This window comes from Ursus maritimus, unplaced genomic scaffold (genome assembly GCF_017311325.1).
Source record: "Ursus maritimus isolate PB19 unplaced genomic scaffold, ASM1731132v1 scaffold_21, whole genome shotgun sequence".
In the NCBI taxonomy this organism is placed as follows: domain Eukaryota; kingdom Metazoa; phylum Chordata; class Mammalia; order Carnivora; family Ursidae; genus Ursus; species Ursus maritimus.
Window position 1 is genome coordinate 52,753,411 of NW_024424564.1, and position 25,463 is coordinate 52,778,873.

The 25,463-nt window shown below is 37.2% G+C and overlaps 1 protein-coding gene across 2 annotated transcripts in view; it reads right to left on the minus strand.

Annotated features, from left to right (window-relative positions):
• The window catches only part of SMC1B (structural maintenance of chromosomes 1B), a 79,544-nt gene that overhangs the window by 15,555 nt on the left and 38,526 nt on the right, over positions 1-25,463 (minus strand). For both annotated transcript variants that reach the window (XM_008702890.2, XM_008702889.2), the window contains exons 12-17: positions 24,251-24,397; positions 18,244-18,381; positions 17,629-17,745; positions 16,138-16,244; positions 1,108-1,249; positions 147-292 (exon numbers count right to left, since the gene is read on the minus strand). In XM_008702890.2, coding sequence (XP_008701112.1) covers positions 147-292; positions 1,108-1,249; positions 16,138-16,244; positions 17,629-17,745; positions 18,244-18,381; positions 24,251-24,397 — 797 coding nt within the window. The remainder of the gene's footprint in view (positions 1-146; positions 293-1,107; positions 1,250-16,137; positions 16,245-17,628; positions 17,746-18,243; positions 18,382-24,250; positions 24,398-25,463) is intronic.

The window sequence follows — 25,463 nt, forward strand, 5'->3', positions numbered from 1 at the left end:
CCAAATGAGAACACTTGAAAGGTGTGGTAAGGGACTAAAAGTACTAAGGGTAGATATTCAAATAACAAAACCCTACAATAAGTTTCAAATTGGTAATAAGCTTTAAAATTCTGGTTATGGTCCTTCAAACTGATAAACCTAATTACCTATCAATAGCCAAAAATTTCTTGCGTTCTTCTTCCAGTTGAGCTTGGACCTTCTCAGCATTGGCAGTCTGAGTGACAAATACATCCTTAAGTTGCTGCCGCTTCGCCATGAGCTCATCCACAATTCGCAGACAATTTTCTTCAGCCTGAATGAAGAGATTTGCATTGTAGATTCACCATCTTTTACATTAATAAGGTCAACAGATCGTCTTATTGTTAAGAAACCAACCCAGTGATTCTGGGACAATCCCTTACTCTGTGTGCTGCTTGAACCTCCATCCCAGCTTGTGACCCATTCGGTTCTACACTTGGAAATTCCAGTGCTTTTATCCTTCGCTGTGGATTCATTCCTCAGCTTGCTGCCTCTGACTTCTGTTCCCATTGTCCAGTGAAAATGCTTTTGCTACTATGACCTAGTAATTGGTAATTTGACAACTGTCCCCACTTCCTCCTCCCCGGAGCAGTGGAATTTCTGGCTCTATCTTCGTAACCCACGTGACCACAACTTCCAGAGTTCCACCCTTGCCTCACTGCTCTGCACGGTCCTCCGCTCTGCCCAAGAGTCTCAACCACTCGCATACGGTTTCAGTTCACTCCCATAAACCAGCCCAGGCTCCTCCCGCCATCTACGTGCTATTCACTGTCAGAGATGGCTGCCTAGTTGTCACACAGGCAACTCAAGCTCCATGGGTCCAGGATGTTCTCCCTTTACTTTGCTCCTCTATCCACTAATCACCTAAACTAGAACTCCGGAGTCATCAGTGGCATCCCCCCAACCTTCTGCTCCCAGGTCAACAACTAGTAATTCATGAAACTGCTGCTTTGACTTCCAGCATTTCCCAAATCTGCCCTCCACCCTTTCTGTCATTAGGAGGACACTTCAGGAGCTCAACCCGTGTTTACTCATGGAGGAAGTCATCATTTCAGTGACGGGGCACCTCAGCCACCTGTTCTTAGTTACCTGCTTTAGGTCATCAATGTCCTCTCTGCCTTTCTGGATGGTTTCTTTTAACGCATTGATCTTATTCAGTCTCTTCTTCAGCTGATTGCGACTATACTCGAGTTGAGCATTAAGCCGAGTCTTTTGTTTCTCAAATTCTAATCTAGTATAATAGAGCCAAGCGTTACAAGTGGTAAAGAGTCTTTTAATTCTTTACTTTTTAGTTGTTATTATGGAAATAAGAAATAACATAGGAGAAATACTATAAGGATGTCAGTTCACAGTCAATCCTGTTCCATCTATAGCTGCACTCGTGACTTGGCTCCACCGCCGGGCTGTCTGAAGCACATTTCAGACATCATGTAGCTTCATCTGTAAATATCTTAGTCTGTATCTCTGGAAATGAAGTGACCATTGACACAAAACCACAAGCTACTATAGATACAAATGATGACAATTCCTTAATGTTAGATCGCTCTCACTGACAGATGCCCTGAGTCTCATTAAAAAAGCAAATTAAAACTAGTTTGTTCGAATCAGAATCTGTACATTGCATATGGACATATGTCTCTTCAATCCTCTATTACTGTGGGCTCCCTCCCCTCCTCTTTAAGTCACTATGTATGTGCTTATTCTCGTTTACTTAGTCTTTCCAAACGGCTGGTCACCCACGAACTCCAGCTTGGGAACCGAAGCGCCTGTTCTTTCCTGAAGCTCCCTGCTCCTTCGCCAGCCTCACAAACTCCTCATAAACAACTCCGAGACCAACTTAGCTCATCCTCCCCGGCCTCTCTCCCGCACACACCCTGCTAACAGGATCACTCAAGCCAGACAGATTTTCAAGCACTAACTGTTATCAGAGACCGTGCTCGATACTGCTGATACAAAGACCACGACGAGAACAGTAATGATAAAAACAAAGAGTGATATTCAATGAGAGGTCACTGTGTGCCAGACTGTTACACATGCTTTTACATGAGTTAACTCACTTTGGTTGCAGGACTCTCTCAGTGGCTAACGCCACTATCCCTATTTATGAGGAAGCTGAGCAGACAAGGCATGGAGTCAAGTCTCTTGCCCAAGCCTACCCCATGAGGAAGTGATGGGGCGGGCGTGACACACTCAGAGGCCCTGCTCTTAACCACTGCGCACAGTGCCTGCAGGAGGGGTTACCAACAAACCCTTGACGGATTTATTCCTGCTGCACGAGGCAGACATGCAGACTATCTACGAGGGAAACACTTCTTCACTTGGCTCCGGAACACTGTACCACTCTGGCTTTCCTGTCCCCTCACTGGCTGCTCCTTTGGTGGCTCCTGGTGATCTTACCCAGGCCCATGGGTAAGTACCATCTGCATACAGACAATCCCAGAATTGGTATCTCCACCAGGATGTTTCCCATGAACTCCTGATTTGTACATTCAACTGCCTACTCCACATCTCCAATCGGATGTCAAAGGCATCCCAGGACACATAATGGATGAGCTACTAGAAGTAGTAGGAGGTTTTAGCAAACTTATGTTAGATCAAGCTAAAATTTGATAGCATCTTTCTATACCAGTAGAAACCAATTAGAAAAATATAAAAATAAACACTACTCATAAGAGAAAAGCAACCTATAAAATATCTAGGAAGTAACAAGATCACACAAGATCTTTATGGAAAAAAACCTTTAAAATTCTCATAAAGGATATAGATGATTAGAATACATAGGGATGCCTGGGGGGCTCAGTCAGTTAAACATCTGCCTTTGGCTCAGGTCATGTTCCCACGGTCCTGGGATTGAGCCCCACATCGGCTCCTTGCTCAGCAAGGAGACTGCTTCTCCCTCTGCCTGCTGCTCCCCCTGCTTGTGCTCTCTCTCTCTCTGACAAAGAAATAAAATCTTTAAAAAAATTATGTGAATAAAAAAAAAGGAGTAAATGAAGAGACATATCATGTTCTTAGGTTAGAGGACTTGATATTTTGAAGACGTTCTCCCCAAATAAATCTATAAATCCAATGCAATCTCAATCAGAATTCCAGTTGGATTTTTATGAGAAACTCAATAAACAGTAATAGGCATAATTCTTCACAAAGAAAATCTACCAAAGTTTAAAGTAGACTTCAGAAAAAAAGAATATGACAGGAGGATAAAGAGGGGACAATTCACAGTGATAAAGAGATTAATTCAGCAAAAAGATACAATGTTCCCAAATTATGTATGGACCTAATCACAAGGCTATAAAATAAATGAAGTAAAAACTGACAAAACTGGAAGAAGAAACTGACAGATACAAAAGTATACTTGGAAATTTCAACGCTCCTCTCAGTGTTTGCTGAACAACTACGCAGAGGACCAGTAAGCACAGAGAGGACTTGAGTGATACCAACCAACTGGATTTAACTGACACCCAAAGAGTACTCCATCCGACAGCAGGTATCTATTAACACACTTCTGAATGCCCCATGGGTCACTGAAAGAAATCACAAAATATTTAAAAATATTTTGAATGGAATGAAAATACAACATACCAGAAGTAGTGGGATGCTGCTTAAGTGGTAATTACAAGGAAATATATAGTTTAAAATGCTTATATTAGAAAAGAATTAAACCAAAATAAGTAGAAGGAAGAAAATAATAAAGGTAAGAGCAGAGATCAATAACACAGAGACAGACAAACCACAGAGAAAATCAATGAAGCTAAGAGCTGCTCTTAGAAAGGATCAATAACAAATTAATAAAATGAATACCCCTCTAGCTAGGCATCAATAAGAAAACAAAGAAGATAAATCACCAAAATCAGAAATGAAAAAAAGGACATCAGTATAGATCCTACAGACATTAAAAAGGATAAAAAGCAAATATTATTAAAAACTTTGTTAATAAATTTGACAACTTGGATGAAATACATAAATTCCTTGAAAGACACAAACTACCAAAACTCACTCAAGAAAAAGATATCCTGAATAGTCCTTTATCTATTAAGGGAATTGAATTTGTAACTAAAAACCTTCCCACAAAGAAAGGTGGGTGTCCCCACTGGCTTCACTGGCAAATTTTACCAAACTTTTGAGAGAAGTAATACATTTCTGTAAAACTCCTTCCAGAAAACACAAGAGGAGACAACAATTCTTGAATCATTTTATGGGTCTGGCATGACCCTGATCAAAAACGTGATAAAGATATGGCAAGAAAAGAAAACTACACATCAGTACACTCATGGACGTAGATGCAAAAATCCCTAATGAAATTTTAGCAAGTGAAATCCAAAAATATTTGAAAAGGATAATACAATATGACTGAGTGGGGTTTATCCTGGGTATATAAAGTTGGTTTCACATCAATCAATATAATTTACCATATTAATAAAAAAACCTGCAACCATGCAATCACTCAAAAAAACGGCATAAAAAGTATTTGACAGAATTCAATATTCATGTATAAAAAATTTCAGCAAACTAGAAATAAAAAAGAACTATCTCAACCTGCTAAAGGGCACCCTAAAGTTAAAACCATACTTAACTGTGAGAGACTGACTGCTGTGCCCCAAAGATTGGGAACAAGGCAGGATGTCCACCCTTACCAATGTTTATTTATTCGCCATTGTACTGGAGGTCCTAGCTAGTGAAATAAGACAAGAAAAAGAAATAAAAGGTACACTAACTGGAAAAAAATAAAATTTTCTTCACTGAAATACAATCACCTATGTAAGAAATCCGAAGGAGTCTAAAAAAAAGCTCCTAGAACTAATAAGTGCAACAAAATTGCAGGATACAAGGTCAATTTATAAAAACCAATCTTGGGGGGCGCCTGGGTGGCACAGTCATTAAGCGTCTGCCTTCGGCTCAGGGCATGATCCCGGCATTATGGGATCGAGCCCCACATCAGGCTCCTCCGCTATGAGCCTGCTTCTTCCTCTCCCACTCCCCCTGCTTGTGTTCCCTCTCTCGCTGGCTGTCTCTCTGTGTCAAGTAAATAAATAAAATCTTAAAAAAAAAAAAAAAACAACCAATCTTGGGTACCTGGGTGGCTCAGTGTGTTAAGCGTCTGCCTCTGGCTCAGATCATGATCTCAGGGTCCTGGGATCAAGCCCCACATTGGGCTCCCTGCTCAGCAGGAAGCTTGCTTCTCCCTCTCCCTCTGCCTGCCGCTCCCCTTGCTTGTGCTCTCTCTATATATATTAAAAAATAAATAAAATCTTAAAAAAATAAAAATAAAAACCAATCTTATTTAGGCGAGCCTGGGTTGCTCAGTTTGCTGAGCATCTGACTCTTGATTTCAGTTCAGGTCATGATCTCAGGGTCATGAGACTGAGTCCCGGGTCATGCTCTGTGCTCAGCGGAGAGTCTGCTTGAGATTCTCTCTCTCCCTCTGCCTCTCACCCCATTCTCTCTAAATAAATAAATAAATCTTTTAAAAAACCAGACCAATTTTATTTCAATATACTAGCAACAATCTATTTGAAACTGATAATTAAAAACAATTCTATTTATATATAATAACATAAAGATATAAGATACTTAGAATAAACTGAACAAAATATAAGACCTGTGCACTGAACACTAAAGAACACTAATGAGAGAAATTAAGGAAGACCTACATAAAAAAGACAGACCCCATGTTCGTGTATTAGTTTTGTTAAAATGTCAATTCTTCCCAAATTGATTTATAGATTCAACACAGTCCCAATCAAAATCCCAGCAGACTTTTAAAAGCAATTGAAAAGCTGATCCTAAAATGTACATGGAAATACAAAGGACATAGAATAGGCAGGGGCTTGACCTTCCTTATCCAGTGTTGCAGTCTCAGTGCCTAGAAGGGCGCCTGGGTCATGGCAGGCTTACAGTAAATAGGTGTTGAATGAATGAATGGAACATGAGAGAATCAGAATAAAATAAAAGGAAATGGGCCAAAATATTAATAGTTTTTATTTCTGGGCAATGGGACAATGACTGATTTTTAAAAAAAGTTTTCTCTATGTTCTCCAAGAGGCACATACTACATTTTGTATTTAAAAATTATACTTGATTATAAACCCACAGTTGGGGCTCCTGGGTGGCTCAGTCAGTTGAGCATCCAACTCTTGATTTCAGCTCAGGTTGTGATCTCAGGGTCGTGAGATTAAGTCCCACATCAGGGTCTGCGCTGGGATGAAGCCTGCTTGAGATTCTCTGTCTCTCTCTCCCTCTGCTCCTGCACCCCTGCCCTCCTTCTCTAAATAAATAAAAAGAAAAACCCACAGCTAAGATTATACTCAATGGGAGAAAACTGAGAGCTTTTCCTCTAAGGTCAGGAATAAACAAGGATGTTCACTCTCACCACTTTTATTCAACATGATACTGGAAGTCCTAGCTACAGTAATCAGACAAGAAAAAGACATTAAAAAAAAGAAAAAGACATAAAATGCATCCAAATTGGTAATGAAGAAGTAAAACTTTCACTATTTGCAGATGACATGATACTATCTATAGAAAACCCTGAAGACACCACCAAAAAACTACTAAAACTGATAAATGAATTCAGTAAAGGTCACAGGATACAAAATCAATCTACAGAAATCCATTGCATTTCTATATACTAATAATGAAAGCAGCAGAAAGAGAAATTAAGAGAACAATCCCATTTACAATTACACCAAAAATAATAAAATACCTAGGAATAAGGTTAACCAAACAGGTGAAAAGACCTGTACTCTGGAAACTATAAAACACTGATGAAAGAAACTGAAGAAGACGCAAAGAGATGGAAAGACATTCCATGCTCATGGATTGGAAGAATAAATATTGTCAAAATGTCTATACTACCCAAAGCATCTACAGATTTAATGCAATTCTATCAAAATACCAATAGCATCTTCCACAAAACTAGAACAATCCTAAAATTTGTATGGAACCACAAAAGACCCCTAAAAGCCAAAGCAATCCTGAAAAAGCAAAAGAAAACTGGAGATATCACAATTCCAGACTTCAAACTATACTACAGAGCTGTAGTAATTAAAACAGTGTGGTACTGGCACAAAAATAGACACACAGATCAAAAGAACAGAACAGAAAGTCCAGAAATAAACCCACAATTATACGGTCAATCTTCAACAAAGAATATGCAATGGGAAAAAGACAGTCTCTTCAACAAATGGTGTTGGGAAAACTGGACAACAACATGCAAAAGAATAAAATTGGACCACTTTTTTGACACTCTCCACAAAGAAGAAACTCAAAATGAATTAAGGACCTAAATGTGAGACCTAAAACCATAAAAATTCTAGAACAGAGCACAGGCAGTAATGTCTCTGATGTTGGTCATAGCAACTTTTTCCTAGATAGGTCCCGTGAGGCAAGGGAGACAAAAGCAAAAATAAACTATTAGGACTACATCAAAATAAAAACCCTCTGCACAGCAAAGGAAACAATCAACAAAGCTAAAAGACAACCCACTAGATGGGAGAAGATATTTGCAAATGACATATCCAATAAAGAGTAGTATCTAAAATATATAAAGAACTTACACAACTCAATACCCCAAAATCAAATAATCCAATTAAAAATGGGCAGAGGCACCTGGGTGGCTCGGTCAGTCAAGCATCTGCCTTTGGCTCAGGTCATGATCTCAGGGTCCTGGGATCAAGCCCTGCATCAGGCTCTGTGCTCAGTGGGGAGTCTGCTGCTTCCTTGCCTTCTGCCCTGTCCCCCACCCCTGGCTCATGTTCTCTCTCAAATAAATAAAAAACCTTAAAAAATAAAATAAAAACTGGGCAGAAGACATGAACAGACAATTCTCCAAAGAAGACATACAGATGGCTAACAGACACATGAAGAGATGCTCAGCATCACTCATCATCAGGCAAATACAAATCACAGTGAGATATGACCTCACACCTGTCAGAATGGCTAAAATCAAAACACAAGAAACAAGAGGTGTTGGCAAGGATGTGGAGAAAGGGGAACCCTCATGCACTGTTGGTGGGAATGCAAACTGGTGCAGCCCCTGTGGAAAACAGAATAGAGCTTCCTCAGAAAGTTAAAAATAGAGCTACCCTATAATCCAGTAATCACACTACTGGGTATTTACCCAAAGAATACAAAAACACTAATTCAAAGGGATACATGCACTCTTATGTTTATAGCAGCATTACCAACAACAGCCCAACTATGGAAGCAGCCCAAGTGTCCACTGATTGATGAATGGATAAAGAAGATGTGGTATATATACAATGGAATACTATTCAGCCATAAAATAGAATGAAATCTTGCCATTTGCAACAACACGGATGGAGCTAGAGAGTATTATGCTAAGTGAAGTAAGTCAGTCAGAGAAAGACAAGTATCATATGATTTCACGCCTCTGTGGAACTTAAGAAACAAAACAAATGAATAAAGGGGAAAAATAGGAGAGACAAACCAAAAACAGACTCTTAACTATAGAGAACAAATAGTTATGACAGGGGAGGTGGGGGGGGGTGTGTGTGTGAAAGAGGTAAAGGGGATTAAGAGTATAGTTATCTTGATGAGCATGGTGTAACACGTGGAACTGTTGAATCACTATATTGTACACCTGAAATTAATATAACACTGTATGTTAACTATATTGGAAATAGAAGTAAAAACATAAGAATAAAAATTATATTTGATTTTTGTGTCTATATGAGATAATAGATGTTAACTAAACTTATGCAGTAATCATTTACAATACATGTAAGTCAAACCCTTATGCTGTACACCTTCAACAGTGATGTATGTCAATTACATCTCAATAAAACTGAAAAAAAGAGAAATGCCTAATACAAAATAAACCAATCATCTAGATACATATAAGTACAGTAGAGTCTAGATCTTAAATAATCTGCAGTCATAAATGCTTTGTTTCCTATTCCTGCATGACTGACTCCTTTTAAATACAAAATGACTATACCTTGGGCAAAGGGACTGTCCTTTGACCTACAATACAACCTTGTCATCATTGCTGTTGTACCCTTAAATTCAGAATTTATAGTCATAATGCCAATGCAATTATATTCAAATAGATAATACATGGATGTGGTACAAAGTTAAAAAGATGTTAAGAATACACAAAAAGTCGGGGCGCCTGGGCGGCTCAGTCGTTAAGCGGCTGCCTTTGGCTCAGGGCGTGATCCTGGTGTTATGGGATCGAGCCCCACATCAGGCTCCTCCACTGGGAGCCTGTTTCTTCCTCTCGCACTCCCCCTGCTTGTGTTCCCTCTCTCTCTGGCTGTCTCTCTGTCAAATAAATAAATAAAATCTTAAAAAAAAAAAAGAATACACAAAAAGTAAAGTATCTCTATCCCACCCTCTCAATCTCCTCAGAGGCAACCAGTCTTAATTATCTCTGAACACATATATGTACATATATTTTCCCCCAGAATGTCATTTGTCTCACTTTTCTTCATGGTGCTGTTGCTATGCAAAACATGTTATTTCTATACATTTGTATTTTATCTTTTCTTTTACAGCTTTCAGCATTTATGTCATACTGAAAGACCTTCTGTAAGATTATTTTTAAAAATTCTCTTATGTATGGTGTGAGAGAGTGGTCAAGTTTCATTCTTTTGCATGTAGCTGTCCAATTTTCCCAGCACCATTTATTGAAGAGACTGTCTTTTTTCCACTGGATGTTTTTTCCTGCTTTATCAAAGATTAGTTGCCCAGAGAGCCGAGGGTCCATTTCTGGGTTCTCTATTCTGTTCCATTGGTCTATGTGTCTGTTTTTGTGCCAGTACCATGCTGTCTTTGTGATCACAGCTTTGTAGTACAGCTTAAAATCCGGCATTGTGATGCCCCCAGCTTTGTTATTCCTTTTCAACAGTTCCTTGGCGATTCGGGGCCTTTTCTGGTTCCATACAAATTTAAGGACTATTTGTTCCAGTTCTTTGAAAAATGTCATCGGTATTTTGATCGGGATAGCATTGAAAGTGTAGATTGCTCTGGGTAGCATGGACATTTTAACTATGTTAATTCTTCCGATCCATGAGCATGGAATATCTTTCCATCTTTTTGTGTCTTCTTCAATGTCTTTCAAGAGTGATTTATAGTTTCTAGAATATAGATCCTTTACGTCTCTGGTTAAATTAATTCCAAGGTAACGTATGGTTTTTGGTGCTATTGTAAATGGAATGGATTCCCTAATTTCTCTTTCTTTAGTTTCATTATTCGTGTATAGAAATGCAACTGATTTCTGAGCATTGATTTTGTATCCCGCCACATTACTGAATTGCTCTATAACTTCTAATAGTTTGGGAGTGGCTTCTTTTGGGTTTTCCATATAGAGTATCATGTCATCTGCGAAGAGAGACATTTTGACTTCTTCTTTGCCGATTTGAATACCTTTGATCCCTTTTTGTCGTCTGATTGCTGTTGCAAGGACTTCTAGTACTATGTTGAATAATAGTGGCGAGAGTGGGCATCCTTGTCATGTTCCTGATCTTAAGGGAAAGGCTTCCAGCTTTTCCCCATTGAGAATAATATTTGCAGTAGGCTTTTCATAGATGGCTTTTATGAGATTGAGAAATGTACCTTCTATTCCTACACTCTGAAGGGTTTTAATCAGGAAAGGATGCTGTATTTTGTCAAATGCTTTTTCGGCATCGATTGAGAGGATCATATGGTTCCTGAGTCTTTTCTTGTTGATATGATGTATCACGCTGATTGATTTGCGAATATTGAACCACGCTTGCATCCCAGGTATGAATCCCACTTGATCGTGATGGATAATCCTTTTAATGTACTGTTGGATTCTATTAGCAAGTATCTTGTTGAGGATTTTGGCGTCCATATTCATTAGGGAAATCGGTCTGTAATTCTCCTTTTTGAGGGGGTCTTTGCCTGGTTTGGGGATCAAGGTAATATTGGCCTCATAGAATGAGTTTGGTAGCTTTCCTTCTGTTTCTATTTTTTGAAATAGCTTTAGGAGAATAGGTATTATTTCTTCTTTGAATGTTTGGTAGAATTCCCCAGGAAAACCGTCCGGGCCTGGAGTTTTGTTATTTGGAAGGTTGTTTATCACTGACTCAATTTCTTCATAATTAATTGGCCTGTTTAAGGAATCAATTTCTTCCGGTTTCAATCTTGGTAGTTTATAGGTTTCCAGGAAGGATTCCATCTCTTCCAGATTGCTTAGTTTATTGGCATATAGCTTTTGATAAAAATTTCTAATAATCCTTCCAATTTCAATGGTGTTCGTCGTGACCTCTCCTTTTTCATTCATAATTTTAATAATCTGGGTCCTTTCTCTTTTCTTTTGGATAAGTCTTGCCAGTGGTCTGTCAATTTTATTGATTCTCTCAAAGAACCAGCTTCTAGTCCTGTTGATCTGCTCTACTGTACTTCTGGTTTCTGCTTGATTGATTTCAGCTCTAATTTTGGTCAACTGCTTCCTCGTGCGTGGATTAGGCCTGTCCCTCTGTTGCTGTTCCAGCTTCTTGAGGTGAGAATATAAAAACTGCATTTTAGATTTTTCTATTCTTTTGAGTGAGGCTTGGATGGCTATGTATTTCCCCCTTAGGACTGCCTTTGCAGTATCCCATAGGTTTTGGACTGTTGTATTTTCATTCTCATTGGTCTCCATAAATTGTTTAATTTGATTTTTGATTTCCTGGTTTATCGAGTCATTCCTGAGCAGGATGGTTCTTAGTCTCCAAGTGTTTGAGTTTCTTCCAAATTTTTCCTTGTGGTTGAGTTCCAATTTCAGAGCGTTGTGGTCTGAGAATATGCAGGGGATAATTTCAATCTTTTGGTATCGGTTGAGACCTGTTTTGTGTCCCAGAACATGGTCTATTCTTGAGAATGTTCCATGGGCATTAGAATAGAATGAGTATTCTTTGGTTCTGGGGTGTAGTGTTCTATATATATCTATGAGGTCCAACTCGTCGAGTATGGCATTCAAAGCCTTTGATTCTTTGCTTAGTTTTTGCCAGGGTGTTCTGTCTATTTCTGAGAGTGGAGTGTTGAGGTCCCCTACTATTAATGTATTTTTATTTATATGTCTCTTTATTCTGGTTAAGAGTTGGCTTGTGTATCTTGCTGCTCCCCTGTTGGGGGCATATATATTTATAATTGTCATATCCACTTGTTGAATACTTCCCTTAAGAATAATATAGTGCCCTTCTGCATCTCTAACTATAGTCTGTAGTTTAAAATCCAATTTATCTGATATGAGAATTGCTACCCCAGCTTTCTTTTGAGGTCCATTTGCGTGAAAGATGGTACTCCATCCCCTTACTCTCAGTCTGAATGCATCTTTGGGTTCGAAATGAGTCTCTTGTAGACAGCAAATGGATGGGTCATTTCTTTTTATCCAATCTGCAACCCTGTGGCGTTTTATGGGATGGTTCAAACCATTTACATTAAGACTGATTACTGAGAGATATGATTTTAATGTTGCCATGTTGCCAGTAAAGTCTTTGTTTGTATTGGCTGTGACTTTCTGTTCTGTATCACTCTTGGGGCCTTTTTACTTTTATAGAACCCCCCGTAATATCTCCTGTAGGGCTGGTTTCGTGGTTACAAAATTGGTTAGTGACTGGCGATTCTGAAATGTCTTTATTTCTCCATCAATTCTGAATGACAGCCTTGCTGGATAAAGGATCCTTGGCTGCATGTTTTTCTCTGAAAGAGCTTTAAATATGCTCCCCCAACCCTTTCTCTCATTCCAGGTCTGTGTAGACAGGTCTGACGTAATTCTGATGCTTTTGCCTTGGTACGTGAGAAATTTCTTTGCCCTGGCCGCTTTCAATACTACATTTGCAAATGATACTACAGAGAAAAGACAGGTATCCAAGATCTACAAAGAAGTTCTCAAACTCAATACGTGAGAAACAAATAAACAAATCATAAAATGGGCAGAAGATATGAACAGACACTTTTCCAATGAAGACATACAAATGGCTAACAGACACATGAAAAAATGTTCAAAATCATTAGCCATCAAGGAAATTCAAATCAAAACCACACTGAGATACCACCTTACGCCAGTTAGAATGGCAAAAATAGACAAGGCAAGAAACAACAATTGTTGGAGAGGATGTGGAGAAAGGGGATCCCTCCTACATTGTTGGTGGGAATGCAGGTTGGTGCAGCCACTCTGGAAAACAGTGTGGAGGTCCCTTAAAAAGTTAAAAATTGAGCTACCCTATGACCCAGCCATTGCAATACTGGGTATTTACCCCAAAGATACAGACGTAGTGAAGAGAAGGGCCATATGCACCCCAATGTTCATAGAAGCATTGTCCACAATAGCTAAATCATGGAAGGAACCGAGATGCCCTTCAACAGATGACTGGATTAAGAAGCTGTGGTCCATATATACAATGGAATATTACTCAGCTATCAGAAAGAACGAGTTCTCAACATTTGCTGCCACATGGACGGCACTGGAGGAGATAATGCTAAGTGAAATAAGTCAAGCAGAGAAAGACAATTATCATATGATTTCTCTCATCTATGGAACATAAGAACTAAGAAGATCAGTAGGGGAAGAAAGGGATAAAGAAAGGGGGAGTAATCTGAAGGGGGAATGAAGCATGAGAGACTATGGACTCTGAGAAACAAACTGAGGACTTCAGAGGGGAGGGGGTGGGGGAATGAGATAGACCGGTGATGGGTAGTAAGGAGGGCACATATTGCATGGTGCACTGGGTGTTATACGCAACTAATGAATCATCGAACTTTGCATCAGAAACCAGGGATGTACTGTATGGTGACTAACATAATATAATAAAAAACATTTTAAAAATTCTCTCATGAGTGATTCAAGTATTCTTATGCCTTCATTTTATTTATTGAAATCTTCAATTCAGCTGGCATTAATCTGAGTCTAAGGAATGAGACATGGATCCAAGTAGGTTTTTTTCCAGGTTGTAAACACATGTGTCCCAACATGATTTACTGAGAGGTATATTTTTTCCTCCACTGATATGAGATGCCAGCTTTATATTAACTTGAATTTCTCTTATAGATCTAAGTATATTTCTGGACTCCATGTGTGAGCAAGCACCTTAAGATTTTAATTAACCAACTTTATACATGTATTAAAATCCGGGAGTTCTAGTCCTTTCTCATTACCTTTTTCTTAGCTAGTTCTGAATGTGAACTCTAGAATCAGCTTATCTAGTTAAAAAATTCCTCATACATGTATTGAGATGATATGTAAATAAGAGATTAAATTAGGGAAAACCAACTTCTTTATAATATTGAGTCTTCCTATGAAAAAACTAGTACGCCTTTTCTTTTTGTTCAAGGTTATTATCTATCTTGTTTAAAATATTATACAATTTTTTTATTAAGTAAACTCTATCCCCAATGTGGGGCTCGAATTCACAACCCCGAGATCAAACATCTCATGCTTCACCAACTGAGCCAGCTGGGCACTCCTGAAAGTTTCTTTATACACTTTCACATTTAGTAAGTTTATTCCTAAGTACTAAGTATTTTACCTTTTTCATCTCTTAATAATTGAGATATTTTCTCCCTACATATTGTCTCGCTGGTAGTTTCTATATAGAAAGTCTAAAAATTTTTCAATTAACTTTTATAACAATTTTTAAAGTTTTCATATTAATATTTGTATCCAGCCACATTACTGAATTCTTTTTTGTTTCTAACAGTTTTCTAGGAATTTCAGTTTCTAATTTGTTTTCTAGGAATTTCTAGATATATATCATATAACCCCTCAAATAGTGGAAATTTTATTTCCTCATTTGCAAATGTTTATACCTTATTTATATTTCTTCTCTAACTCCATGGACTAGGATTTCCAGAAGAGAGTTAGGTAATGGTGGTGATACCGAATATTCTTCTCATTTCTAACTTTACTAGGAAGATTCTAGTGTTACTCCATGAAAACATGATGCTGATTTAGAATAAGGTGTATTTTATCTAAAACTAATGATGTACTCTATGTTGGCTAAATGAATTTAAATAAAAAATTTTTAAAAAGAATAAGGTGTATTTTCTTTTATCACAGATAGTCACTCACAGTTTAGGATTTTAAAATCAAGAATGGATGCTGAATTCTGTCAAGTGCCTTCTTCATCTTCTCTAGAGTTGACTGTGTGATTTTTTTCTTCTGTGACCATTAATATGGCAAATTACAGCAAAGATTCCTGTTACTGAACCACCCTTTTATTTCTGGAACGAAGTCTACACTAGATAATGGTGTATTGTTTTGTTGTGTTGTTGCACTGCTTGTTTCTAAGTAACATTATTTTATTTGGCTATTTATAGGTAGGAATGATTCAGAGTTTCTTACGGAATGTGTACATACCTTTTTTTGGATTTCTGTACCAGTATTATTAAATATTATTGTTCATTTCATAAAAAGATATTTCTTCCTCTTCTATACTACAAATATTGAACATTTGTTTAAATGTTAAATGTTGAAGTTACTTGTGCCTTTAAAGTTTACTGGGATGATTCATTTGTGAAACCATATGTGCCTGGTGAATCTGGGGAAGAGAGTGTTGGGCAGGAGGCTTTTTTATGTTCTTTTCCTATGGTAACTGGCCTCCTTACATTTCTCTTCTTGGGAATATGTTACTTCCTGAAGATTATCAATTTTACCCACATACATGGATATTTACAGAGAAATAATCAAATTATTGTTTTACTCTTTTTTAGATAACTGTTATGTGTATAATTATGTCCTCATTCTCTTATTTTGTATATTTATACTTTTTCTCTTTAAAAAATTATGGAATAAAAGAATTGTATCTCTTTATAAGAATATAAATGTTTACTAGCTATTTCTTGATGAACTGAAATAAAGACTCACTCAGGCACAATTCCCTTAAATTAAGAAATAACAATTACAGGGGAGCCTGGGTGGCTCAGCTGGTTAACCATCCAGCTCTTGGTTTTGGCTCAGGTCATGATCTCAGGGATCATGAGAAGGCATGCTGCACTGGGCTCTGCACTCAGCAGGGAGTCTGCTTGAAGATTCTCTCCCTCTGCCCCTCCCCCACTCTCTAAAATGGATAAACAAATCTCTAAAAAAAAAAAAAAGAAATAATAGTTACATTCATATATGTGTAAATTACTAACATCTTCTAATAAAAATACCTTTTCTGATCAATTTCTTGTTGCTGTTTAACATGTTTCTTCTCAAATTCACGAATATTTTCCACACCAATTTCTTCACAGAAATGTTGAAAAATCTCATCTTCCACCTTTTAAATTATTTCAAAACAACTGGTTTAATAATTAATCTTAAGAAAGTATACAGACAATGCTTAAACCTAAATTCTTCCCACCAAGAATTTCCTGTATTAGTCCAAAAACTAATCCAAAAAGCATTATCGTACTCTGAGGAACCAGTATTTTTTTTCTCTAATTCTTCAAACTACACACTCTATTTTCAAATTTCTTACTCTAAAAACTAAATAAGAAAGCTCATAATTGGCTTTATTAACTCTTTTGGCTTTATGAAGTGTTGGAAACAAAATTAGAACTATGTCCTTTACATTAGCCACAACAGAATATAACATTCTACATAAATAAATAAAATATTCTTTAGGTAGGAGTGATACCAGAGTCTCAAGCAATAGAAGACAAAAGGACTGGAGCATAGAATTAAGACTCAGAAAGATTTGGAAGAATTAGAATGAGCCAAATCCAACAAAACAACATTGAACCTCAGTAGTTTTAAAGCCCTGCATTTACATATAATTACAGGATAAGAGGGAGCTGTTTTAAACAGCAGGACATGTTAAAAACGTTCAGATTTTATTTGAATATAAATTAAATATGAATGGGACATGACTGATGCAGTGGTAAGTTACAATTTACATAACTAGATAACCCGAACTGTGGAAAGTTGTAGTTCTATGTGTTGAGTCCCACGTACTCTGATCAGACAGAATTTTGACATTCAACTTCGTTCTGGGCATTGACAAACAACAGAGCACCCAGACAACGGTTGCCAGAGCTGGTCTTAAATCCATGATTAAAGCGTTAGGGGTACTTAACCTGGAAAAGAGATAATTAAGGAGCAACAGAAGTGTGGTTTCAAATCCTGTGAGACAAGGCAGAACTAAAGCAACGGGTGGAAGCTCTTAAGTGATGGTGGAGCAGACAACTTTCTAAGGATTAGAGAGGATCAACAGAAGAATGAATCAAGCCAGAAAGTTCCGGTCATTTTATAAGCAGAGGCTAGATGACCAAATCTTTGTTGCCTCAGAGCCAAGCACTGTGCCTGGTAAATATAATAAATGTTCAAGAAATAATTACTGAGGGAATGAGTAACTTTAGAAGATAATCTGAAAGAAAGGTTCTTTCTTTCTGGTGTTAAGGACAGTGGGAGAAGAAAGAGGCTGTAATTTTTACAATGGGGAAGGAGATGCTGGAGAGCAGAAGAGCGTAACTATGCACTGGTCATTATCTCTTGAGAGGGGCAACAGTGGTTCTCCAAAGACACAAAGAAACTCATTTGGTGAACAAAAAACTAAGTACCTAACAAACTGCTTTAGTGTATATTCAAGAAGGCCTATATCGGGTATCTGGTCTAGAACGATATTTTACATGTCAATCAGTAACAAATACACCATTCATGACCTTATCTATCTTTTCTTGAAATTCTTCAATTCTTTGTTGCCGTTCTTTGATTCCTTCACTCAACATAGTACACTGAGACTCAATATTTAGTAGTTCACTTTGTAGCTGAGATTGTTCCTAATTACAAAAGAGAAAGATTTCTTTTTAACATGGCTATTTTACCCTTACACAGTGAAGCAAACATATGTGAAGGTATCTTTTAGAATAAAATGGGTATCCCACGGGGCACCTGGGTGGTTCAGATGGTCAAGTGTCTACCTTTGGCTCAGGTCATGATCCCAGGGTCCTGGGATGGAGCCTAGCATGGGGGCACCCTGGACAGCAGGGAGTCTGCTTCTCCCTCTCCCTCTGCTGCTCCCCTCTGCCTCCCCTCCACTTGTGCTCTCTCTCAAATGAATAAATAAAATCTTTAAAAAAAAAGGGGGGGGGAATCCCTGAAATAAGGTAAATGGAGGCACGGTTGTATGTCAAGATTAACAACCATAAAAATAAACTAGAATATAATCTCTATCATGGGGTAATGTGTAAAAATTACATGATGCTATGTAAATGTAATTCCTGAAATTCTCTGTCCTGGTTCTTATCTCCACCAAGTTTTCTGTAAGCCCGTATTACCCGGTAAAAAGCAGGAAGGTGCTTCTTTTTAATCATCTCTAGTTCACTTTGTGAATATTTGAGTCGTGTATGAGTTCCTTGTACTAGAGTCTGTATTTGTTTCAAATCTGCTTCCTTGCGAAGTATCTTCATTAAATCCTAAAAACGGAGAGAAAAAGAACATTTTACAACAGAAGGGCACTTTAACTTTTTTTTTTTTTTAAAGATTTTATTTATTTATTCGATAGAGATAGAGACAGCCAGCGAGAGAGGGAACACAAGCAGGGGGAGTGGGAGAGGAAGAAGCAGGCTCATAGCAGAAGAGCCTGATGTGGGGCTCAATCCCAGATCGCCGGGATCACGCCCTGAGCCAAAGGCAGACGCTCAACCACTGTGCCACCCAGGCGCCCCCACTTTAACTTTTTAAAGTGCTTTCATGTGTCGTAAGTCACCCACACCTGTCTTCCCCCTTTTGATAAGAGACTGGCAATTAAGTACACAAGCCGTCTGGAGGGACCACAATGCCCTACACCATCAAAGACTAATACACTTCCTCATAGGAAACAGGAGTGAAAAATGAGGAATGGGACGTGTGTGTTCCACCCAAGGCACACAAGTGACATAAATGGGCTCAGCCTTGCTTTTAGTACACTCCCTTCCTCCTTCACCCACCCCATTACTCAACCACATTAACTCCCTAGTGTGTGTATGTTCTTCTGTATTTTTACTCCTAGTCTGTACATAACACATGTGCACCCAGTCACCTATATATGGTTTTTTTCACTTGTGTTTTACAAATGTAGAATCCTATTGAATGTGCTTTTCTCCCTGTTTTTCTCATTCAGTTACTCACAAAAGTCAATTGACAAAGCTCTAAACTGATTCCTTGAATGGCTGCATATTATTCCAGCATGTAACTGTACCAGAATTATTCAACTGTTCTCTTAATGATGGGCCTTCACTTTGTCTCCAGGTTTCTGCCATTACAAACAGGGGGGCAACAACATGCTTGTATGTTTTTATTTCCATGCAGTAGATTCCCCAGGGTGAGATCAATGGGTCAAAGGTATTCCTGTGTCTAATAGCTGCTACCCACTGCTTTCCCAAAGGCCATAACAAGTCACGTTTCTATAAATAATGTATGAGTACATGTTTCGTTACATCTCCTCCAGCATTTATATATTTTTTCCAAGCCTTATGGATAGGTGTGGAGCAATGTGAATTTAATTTTGTATTCCCTTGGGTACCATACTCTGTATTGAGTATTTTTTCATGTTGATTGGCCAATGGACTTCTTTCTGCAAACTGTCTAATCTTATCCTTTCCCCAGATGTTCTCTCATAGCCATTTTCATGTCAACTTGTAAAGAAATCTTTGATAGACAGAAACTAGTCTTCATTTTAAACTTTAAAAAATGTATATAATGACTTTTATCCTCACTTAAAAATTTTTTTACATTCAGGTTTTTAATCTATTTGGAATTTATTTTTGTTAAAATATGGGGCATAACATTACTTTCTTTAGAGGTGCAAATGCCATTTACTAAATAACCTATCCTTTTCCCACAAACCAAAACATTGTCTATTGTATACTAAATTGTCAATTATACTGGGCTCTGTTTCTGGAATTCCTATCCTGTTTCATTAATCTGTCCACTCTTACTCCAATACTATATCAGCTTGATTGCAATGGCTTCTGATAGAATTCTGTATGCTGGTAAGACAAGTTCTATCTCCCTCTTTTGTCACATGATTTTTTTCTACTTCAAGGAATTCTTCATCTGTAAGAATTAGAATATCATTTTCTCAAACTAAAAAATCCTCAGTAATATTTTAATTAAAATTGCATTCAGTAATATATTAATTGGAGGACTTCTAACCCAAGAATGTAGTATGTCTTTCCTCTTTGTTGTTTTATGTTTTTCATTAAGATTTAGTTTTTTAAAAATAGTTACTGTGCCTTTAGATTTACGTTCATTTCTATGAGGATATTTTCTACTTTTAGATGCTTTTTATAGTATAGAGAAAAATTTTACAGAATTTTATTTATGTAGCCCTCACATTAGCTTATTAATCTAGTAGTTTTAAAACTATAATCTTATTATCAGCAAAAAGTTAGTTTTTCTCTTTTCAAAGATTAATACAAATTATTTAATTTGTGCCTAACTGTATTTACTATAACTTCCAAGACAACATTCATTAATAATGATGACAGCAGATATCTCTGTCTACTTCCTGATTGCAAATAAAATGGTTTTAATGTTGGGTCACCTGGGTAGCTCAGTCAGTTAAGTGCCAACTCATGATTCTGGCTCAGGTCATGATCTCAGGATCATGGGTTGGAGCCCTGAATCAGGCTGTGCTTAGGGGAGAGTCTGTTTGAGATTCTCTCTCCCTCTGCACTTCCCCCACCCCCACGCTCTCTCTCTCAAATAAATAAATCTTTAAAACAAACAAACAAATAAAATAGTTCTACTATTTCACCATTTAAGCAATTACACCTGTTGGTTTTTGGTAAAAGCCAAATTATTGGCTATGTTGACTGATCACTTAATATTAGAACACTCTTATTTTCTTAGAATAAATCCTACTCAGGCAGATGCATTTTTCTTTTACTACATTGCTGAATTCTCTATACTGGTATTTAATTCAGGAATTATGCACTTATACTCACAGGGAAAGTCATTCTCCCGTTCTATATTTTTGTAGGATCTTTCTAATATTTGAAATTAAAGTTATACTAACTTTATAAAATAAACTGGCAAGTTTCCATTTTTTTCTAGACTGGCTTAATTAAGATTAGAATTGTATTAGAACTCAGCTATAAACCCATGAGGCACCAGAATCTTTGTTTGAATTGTAGTAAAATACATACAAAATAAAGTTTGGCATCTTTACCATTTAAAGTGTACAGCTCTGTAGGGTTTAAGTGCATCACTTCTGCTGTGCAGCCCGTCTCCACAAGTCTTTGCATCTTGCAAAACTGAAACCCTGTGCCCACTGAACAACTCTCCATTCTCCTCTCCCCTCAGCCCCCGGCACCCACCTTTCTACTTTCTGTCTCCACGAATCTGATGACCCTAAAGACCTCACGTAAGTAGAATCATACCGTACTTGTCTTGTTGTGACAGGCTGATCTCACGTAGCATAACGTCCATCCATCATGGAGCACGTGTTCGTATGTTCTACATTTTTAAGGCTGAATATTTCATTGTACGTACAGAACACATTTGTCTGCTCGTCCACTAATGCACCCTTGGGTTGCTTCTACTTTTTGTCTATTGTGAATAATGCTCTTACGACCGTAGGTGTATGCCTATCTCTTCTTCACCCTGCTCTAAATTCCTTGGAGCATATACCCGGAAGTGGAATTACTGGATCACTCAGTAACTTTATTTTGAATTTTTTGAGTCACCACAATACTGTTTTCCATAGCTGCTATTTTAGGTTCCTGATGTGTTTTTTCAATGGTGGGTCACTCAACTAACAGTGGCTTAAAAAAAAAAAATGTGGGTTTATTATTCTCACACAAAAGCTGTCTAGGGTAATGCAGTTCCTCAACAATGGCATCGAGCTTTTAGCTTCTCAGAACAATGGTCTTATCCTCATGCTCGCTGTCTCTTGATATAAGATGGCTGCTGCATCTCCAGGCCTCCTGACTGCATTCCAATAAAGAAGAAGAAAATGCAGCAGATAATATCTATACTTTCATTTATAGCTCTAAAACTGTCATATGACCACTGGTAGCTACAATGAAACTTGGGAAATCAAGTTGGTTTTTTTTTGTTTGTTTGTTTGTTTGTTTGTTTTTATGATTCTTTAGTAAAGCCCAGAAAGAAAAGAAGATGTTGTGAATAGGGACTGGGCCAGCAGACTACACCACTGCCTGCCATTGACTAACTTCAAATGTCCCACTTCTTTTTGGTCAATCTTTATTTATGTATTTATTTTTATTTTTAATTATATATATTTGAAACTCTTCCATTTCTTTCAGATTTTTAATCGTTTTATTATATAGTTATTTGCTTATAAATTCTCTTTAAATTATTTTAATTTTTTCATTCCCAGTCTATTTTTGCTTCTAACTTTTCCTCCCTTTATTAGAGTTGCAAAAAGTTTATTATTATCAGTCTTTCAAAAGAACAGCTTTTAGATTCACTGGTCCCTTTCCTATTTTGGTTTGTTCTCCAATTTCAGCTTTAAAAATTCCATTATAAGTTTTTGTTGATTATTTTGTGGTTGTTGTTGTTCTAGTTTCTTAAAGTAATAAATGTCCTGATATCTCATCCTTTTTAATAATGAAGGTATTCCCTTTTGATGCAGTTTATATATGTCTCAAAGACTTCCCATTTACCACTTTCGAGATATTTTGTAATGTGCCTTTTGATTACTTCTTTGACCCCCAAACCATCTACAAGGGCATTTCTTAATTTCTATGCAAACAAAAATTTTTTAGTCTCTACTTCTAACTTCATTAAATTATAATCAAGATGACCTTTCACAAAGCTACTGAGGTTTCCATTATGGACAAGCATATAATCAGTTTTTAAAGTTTTTCATGGATAGTCTAATATCTCACATTTATGGAGCACTTACCAGTGTTCTATCAAGTTTGCCTTTATTAACCTGCTTAACCCTTTCAACAGCGCTATGAAAGAGGTGTTATTGTTATCCCCACTCTCAGTCCAGGGGCCAGAGAGGATGCTGGCTACAAAGAAACTGGGGCGTGATGGAAAAGTCCTGTGATTGTGGGGGCAATTACATGACTACAAACATTTGTCCAAACTTACTGAATCGCATGCTAAAAATGGGTGGCGTTTATTGTATATAAATTATACCTCAATTAACCCAAAGAAAAGTCAAACAATATATTTACAACATATATGACTAAGAACTAATTTACTCATTATACAAATAATTCTTAGAGCAGGTAATAAAATAATAAGCAACCTAATAGAAAAATGTGCTCAGGAGATAAATAAGCAGTGTGAAAATTACAAAGAACCAATAAAATAAGGAGAAATGCTCAACCTCAGGTATAATTTAAGAAACGTATACTCAAACAGTTGGATCATATATATGTATTTTTTACCAATCGGATTAGCAAAGATGGACATATCTGTTAATATTTCATGTTGCAATCCAGGGACATATACTACTACAGGTGTTCTTTTGATGGGAACTTAGTAACACCTATCGATAGTTTAAATATATATATCCTTAGACCCAGAAATTCCACATATAGGAATTCATCTTAGAGATATATTTATACAAATAAAGACATTTTAAATAATAATAACAAACATTTATATAGTACTCACACATGCCAGTAACTGTTTTAAGTATTTTAACTGGATTATATAATCTAATCCTTAAAATAACCCTTAAAGGAAGGTACTTTTATTAAACCCATTTTACAGGTGGGAAACTTGGGGGTACAAAGAGATTAGGTAACTTGCCCAAGGTCCTATTGCTAGTAAGTAGCAGAACCAGAATTGAAACTCAGGCAGCGTGGCTACAGAATTTACACTCCTAGGTACTATATATTCTCCTTCTCTAAAGAATGTTTAATGATGCCTCATTTGTAACAGCAAAACCCAAAATGTCCATTATTAGAGACTGGTTAAGTAAACACAACCTATACAATGAAATACCAGGCAGGATTCGGTAAAAATAAGTGGTTCTCTGTATGCTAAGATAAAAACATGTCCGTGTTATAATGTTAAATGAAAAAGCTTGTTGCAAACACTATTTGTAGCAAAAGCCCGTTAGAAAACAAACAGGAAAAATAATACATATACTTGCATATACAGAGGAAATTTCCAGAGGCTATATATCAAACTGTGTTTAGCAAATAAGACTGAGATGTGAGGATAGGTAAGAGAAAGATTTTTGTTTTAACTTTATTCTATTTTGCTTTACTTGAATTTTTTTAAAGTATAGGCATGGTACCTTTATTACCATAAAAATTAGTTTAAAAACACAATTATTCTACTTAGTGTTCCACGACTTTTACAGCATGGGCTTACCTTTAATTCCTGGATCAGCTGGGCTCTTCTGTCTCTTAAGTTCTTTATCTCCTTCTCATCCCAGCATCTAGCCTTGTATCTTAAGTCACTTGATCCTCCAGAGATCACCCCAGATTTTAAAAATAATGTTCCATCAAGAGCTACTGTCTGTAAAATTAAAAATATGTCATCCTGGAGAAATGTACATAAGGAAGACAAAAATAGGACATAATATGGAAATTTTTACAGCTGAGAATTTATAGATGAGAAAACCACTTCCTGAAATTTACTAATTAAATACCTAGTTTATGAAGGGACATTAGCCAGTAAACAAACTACAAATACAACATCCTGTTTTGCTAAGGCCCAAAGCAATTCTAGACAACAAATTAGCAGCAGTTAAAAAGGTTCAAAATAAGTTGTATATTGGGGTGCCTGGGTGGCTCAGTCAGTTAAGCTTCTGCCTTTGGCTCAGGTCAAGATCCCAGGGTCCTGGGGTCAAATCCTGCATCAGGCTCCCTACTCCGTGGGGAGCCTGTTTCTGCTTCTCCCTCTGCCTCTGGTGAATGAAAAAAATCTTAAAAAAAAGAAAAAGAGTCTTTAAAAAAATAAATTGTATATTAGTTCCGAACATGTTCAATATTGAGAAGCAAACACCAAGGATATTTGTATTTAATATCAAATAGTTTGTATTATATAATCTATATTTTGAAGAATTTGTTATCACATGTCAATAGCATATCATGGAAAATAGCCTTAGCAACTCTAGGATACCAAACATAGCACATTCTCCAAGGTGCATAGGAAACTGGGACCAAGAAGAAAATTTAAATGGAGTCAAAGGTATAAAATAGCTTCAAGTTTATAGTCCTGTGATTAAGTATACCTTTATGGAATAAATGATTCTTAATGTTTTGCAAATGTTTCTAATTATTTACTGAAAGCAGGAGGGGACCCCCTGTGGAAGACTAAAACCAGCAATGTGAGCTTAGGGGAAAAAAGCCAACAAACAGGAATCTCATTCATTCCTTCATTCAGACAAACATTCCCTGCGTGCTACTGTGTTTGAGACATTCTGTACTGACACCGGAGCAACCGAAGGGAGTGACAGATGGTACTGACCTCCAGGGAATCATGCTAGTAGGGAAAGAGACATATTATTACAACAGAAAGTGAGGAGAAGCTGGAATCATACTCAGAGTAATCTGGACGCATAAAACTGGGGGGGGGGGGG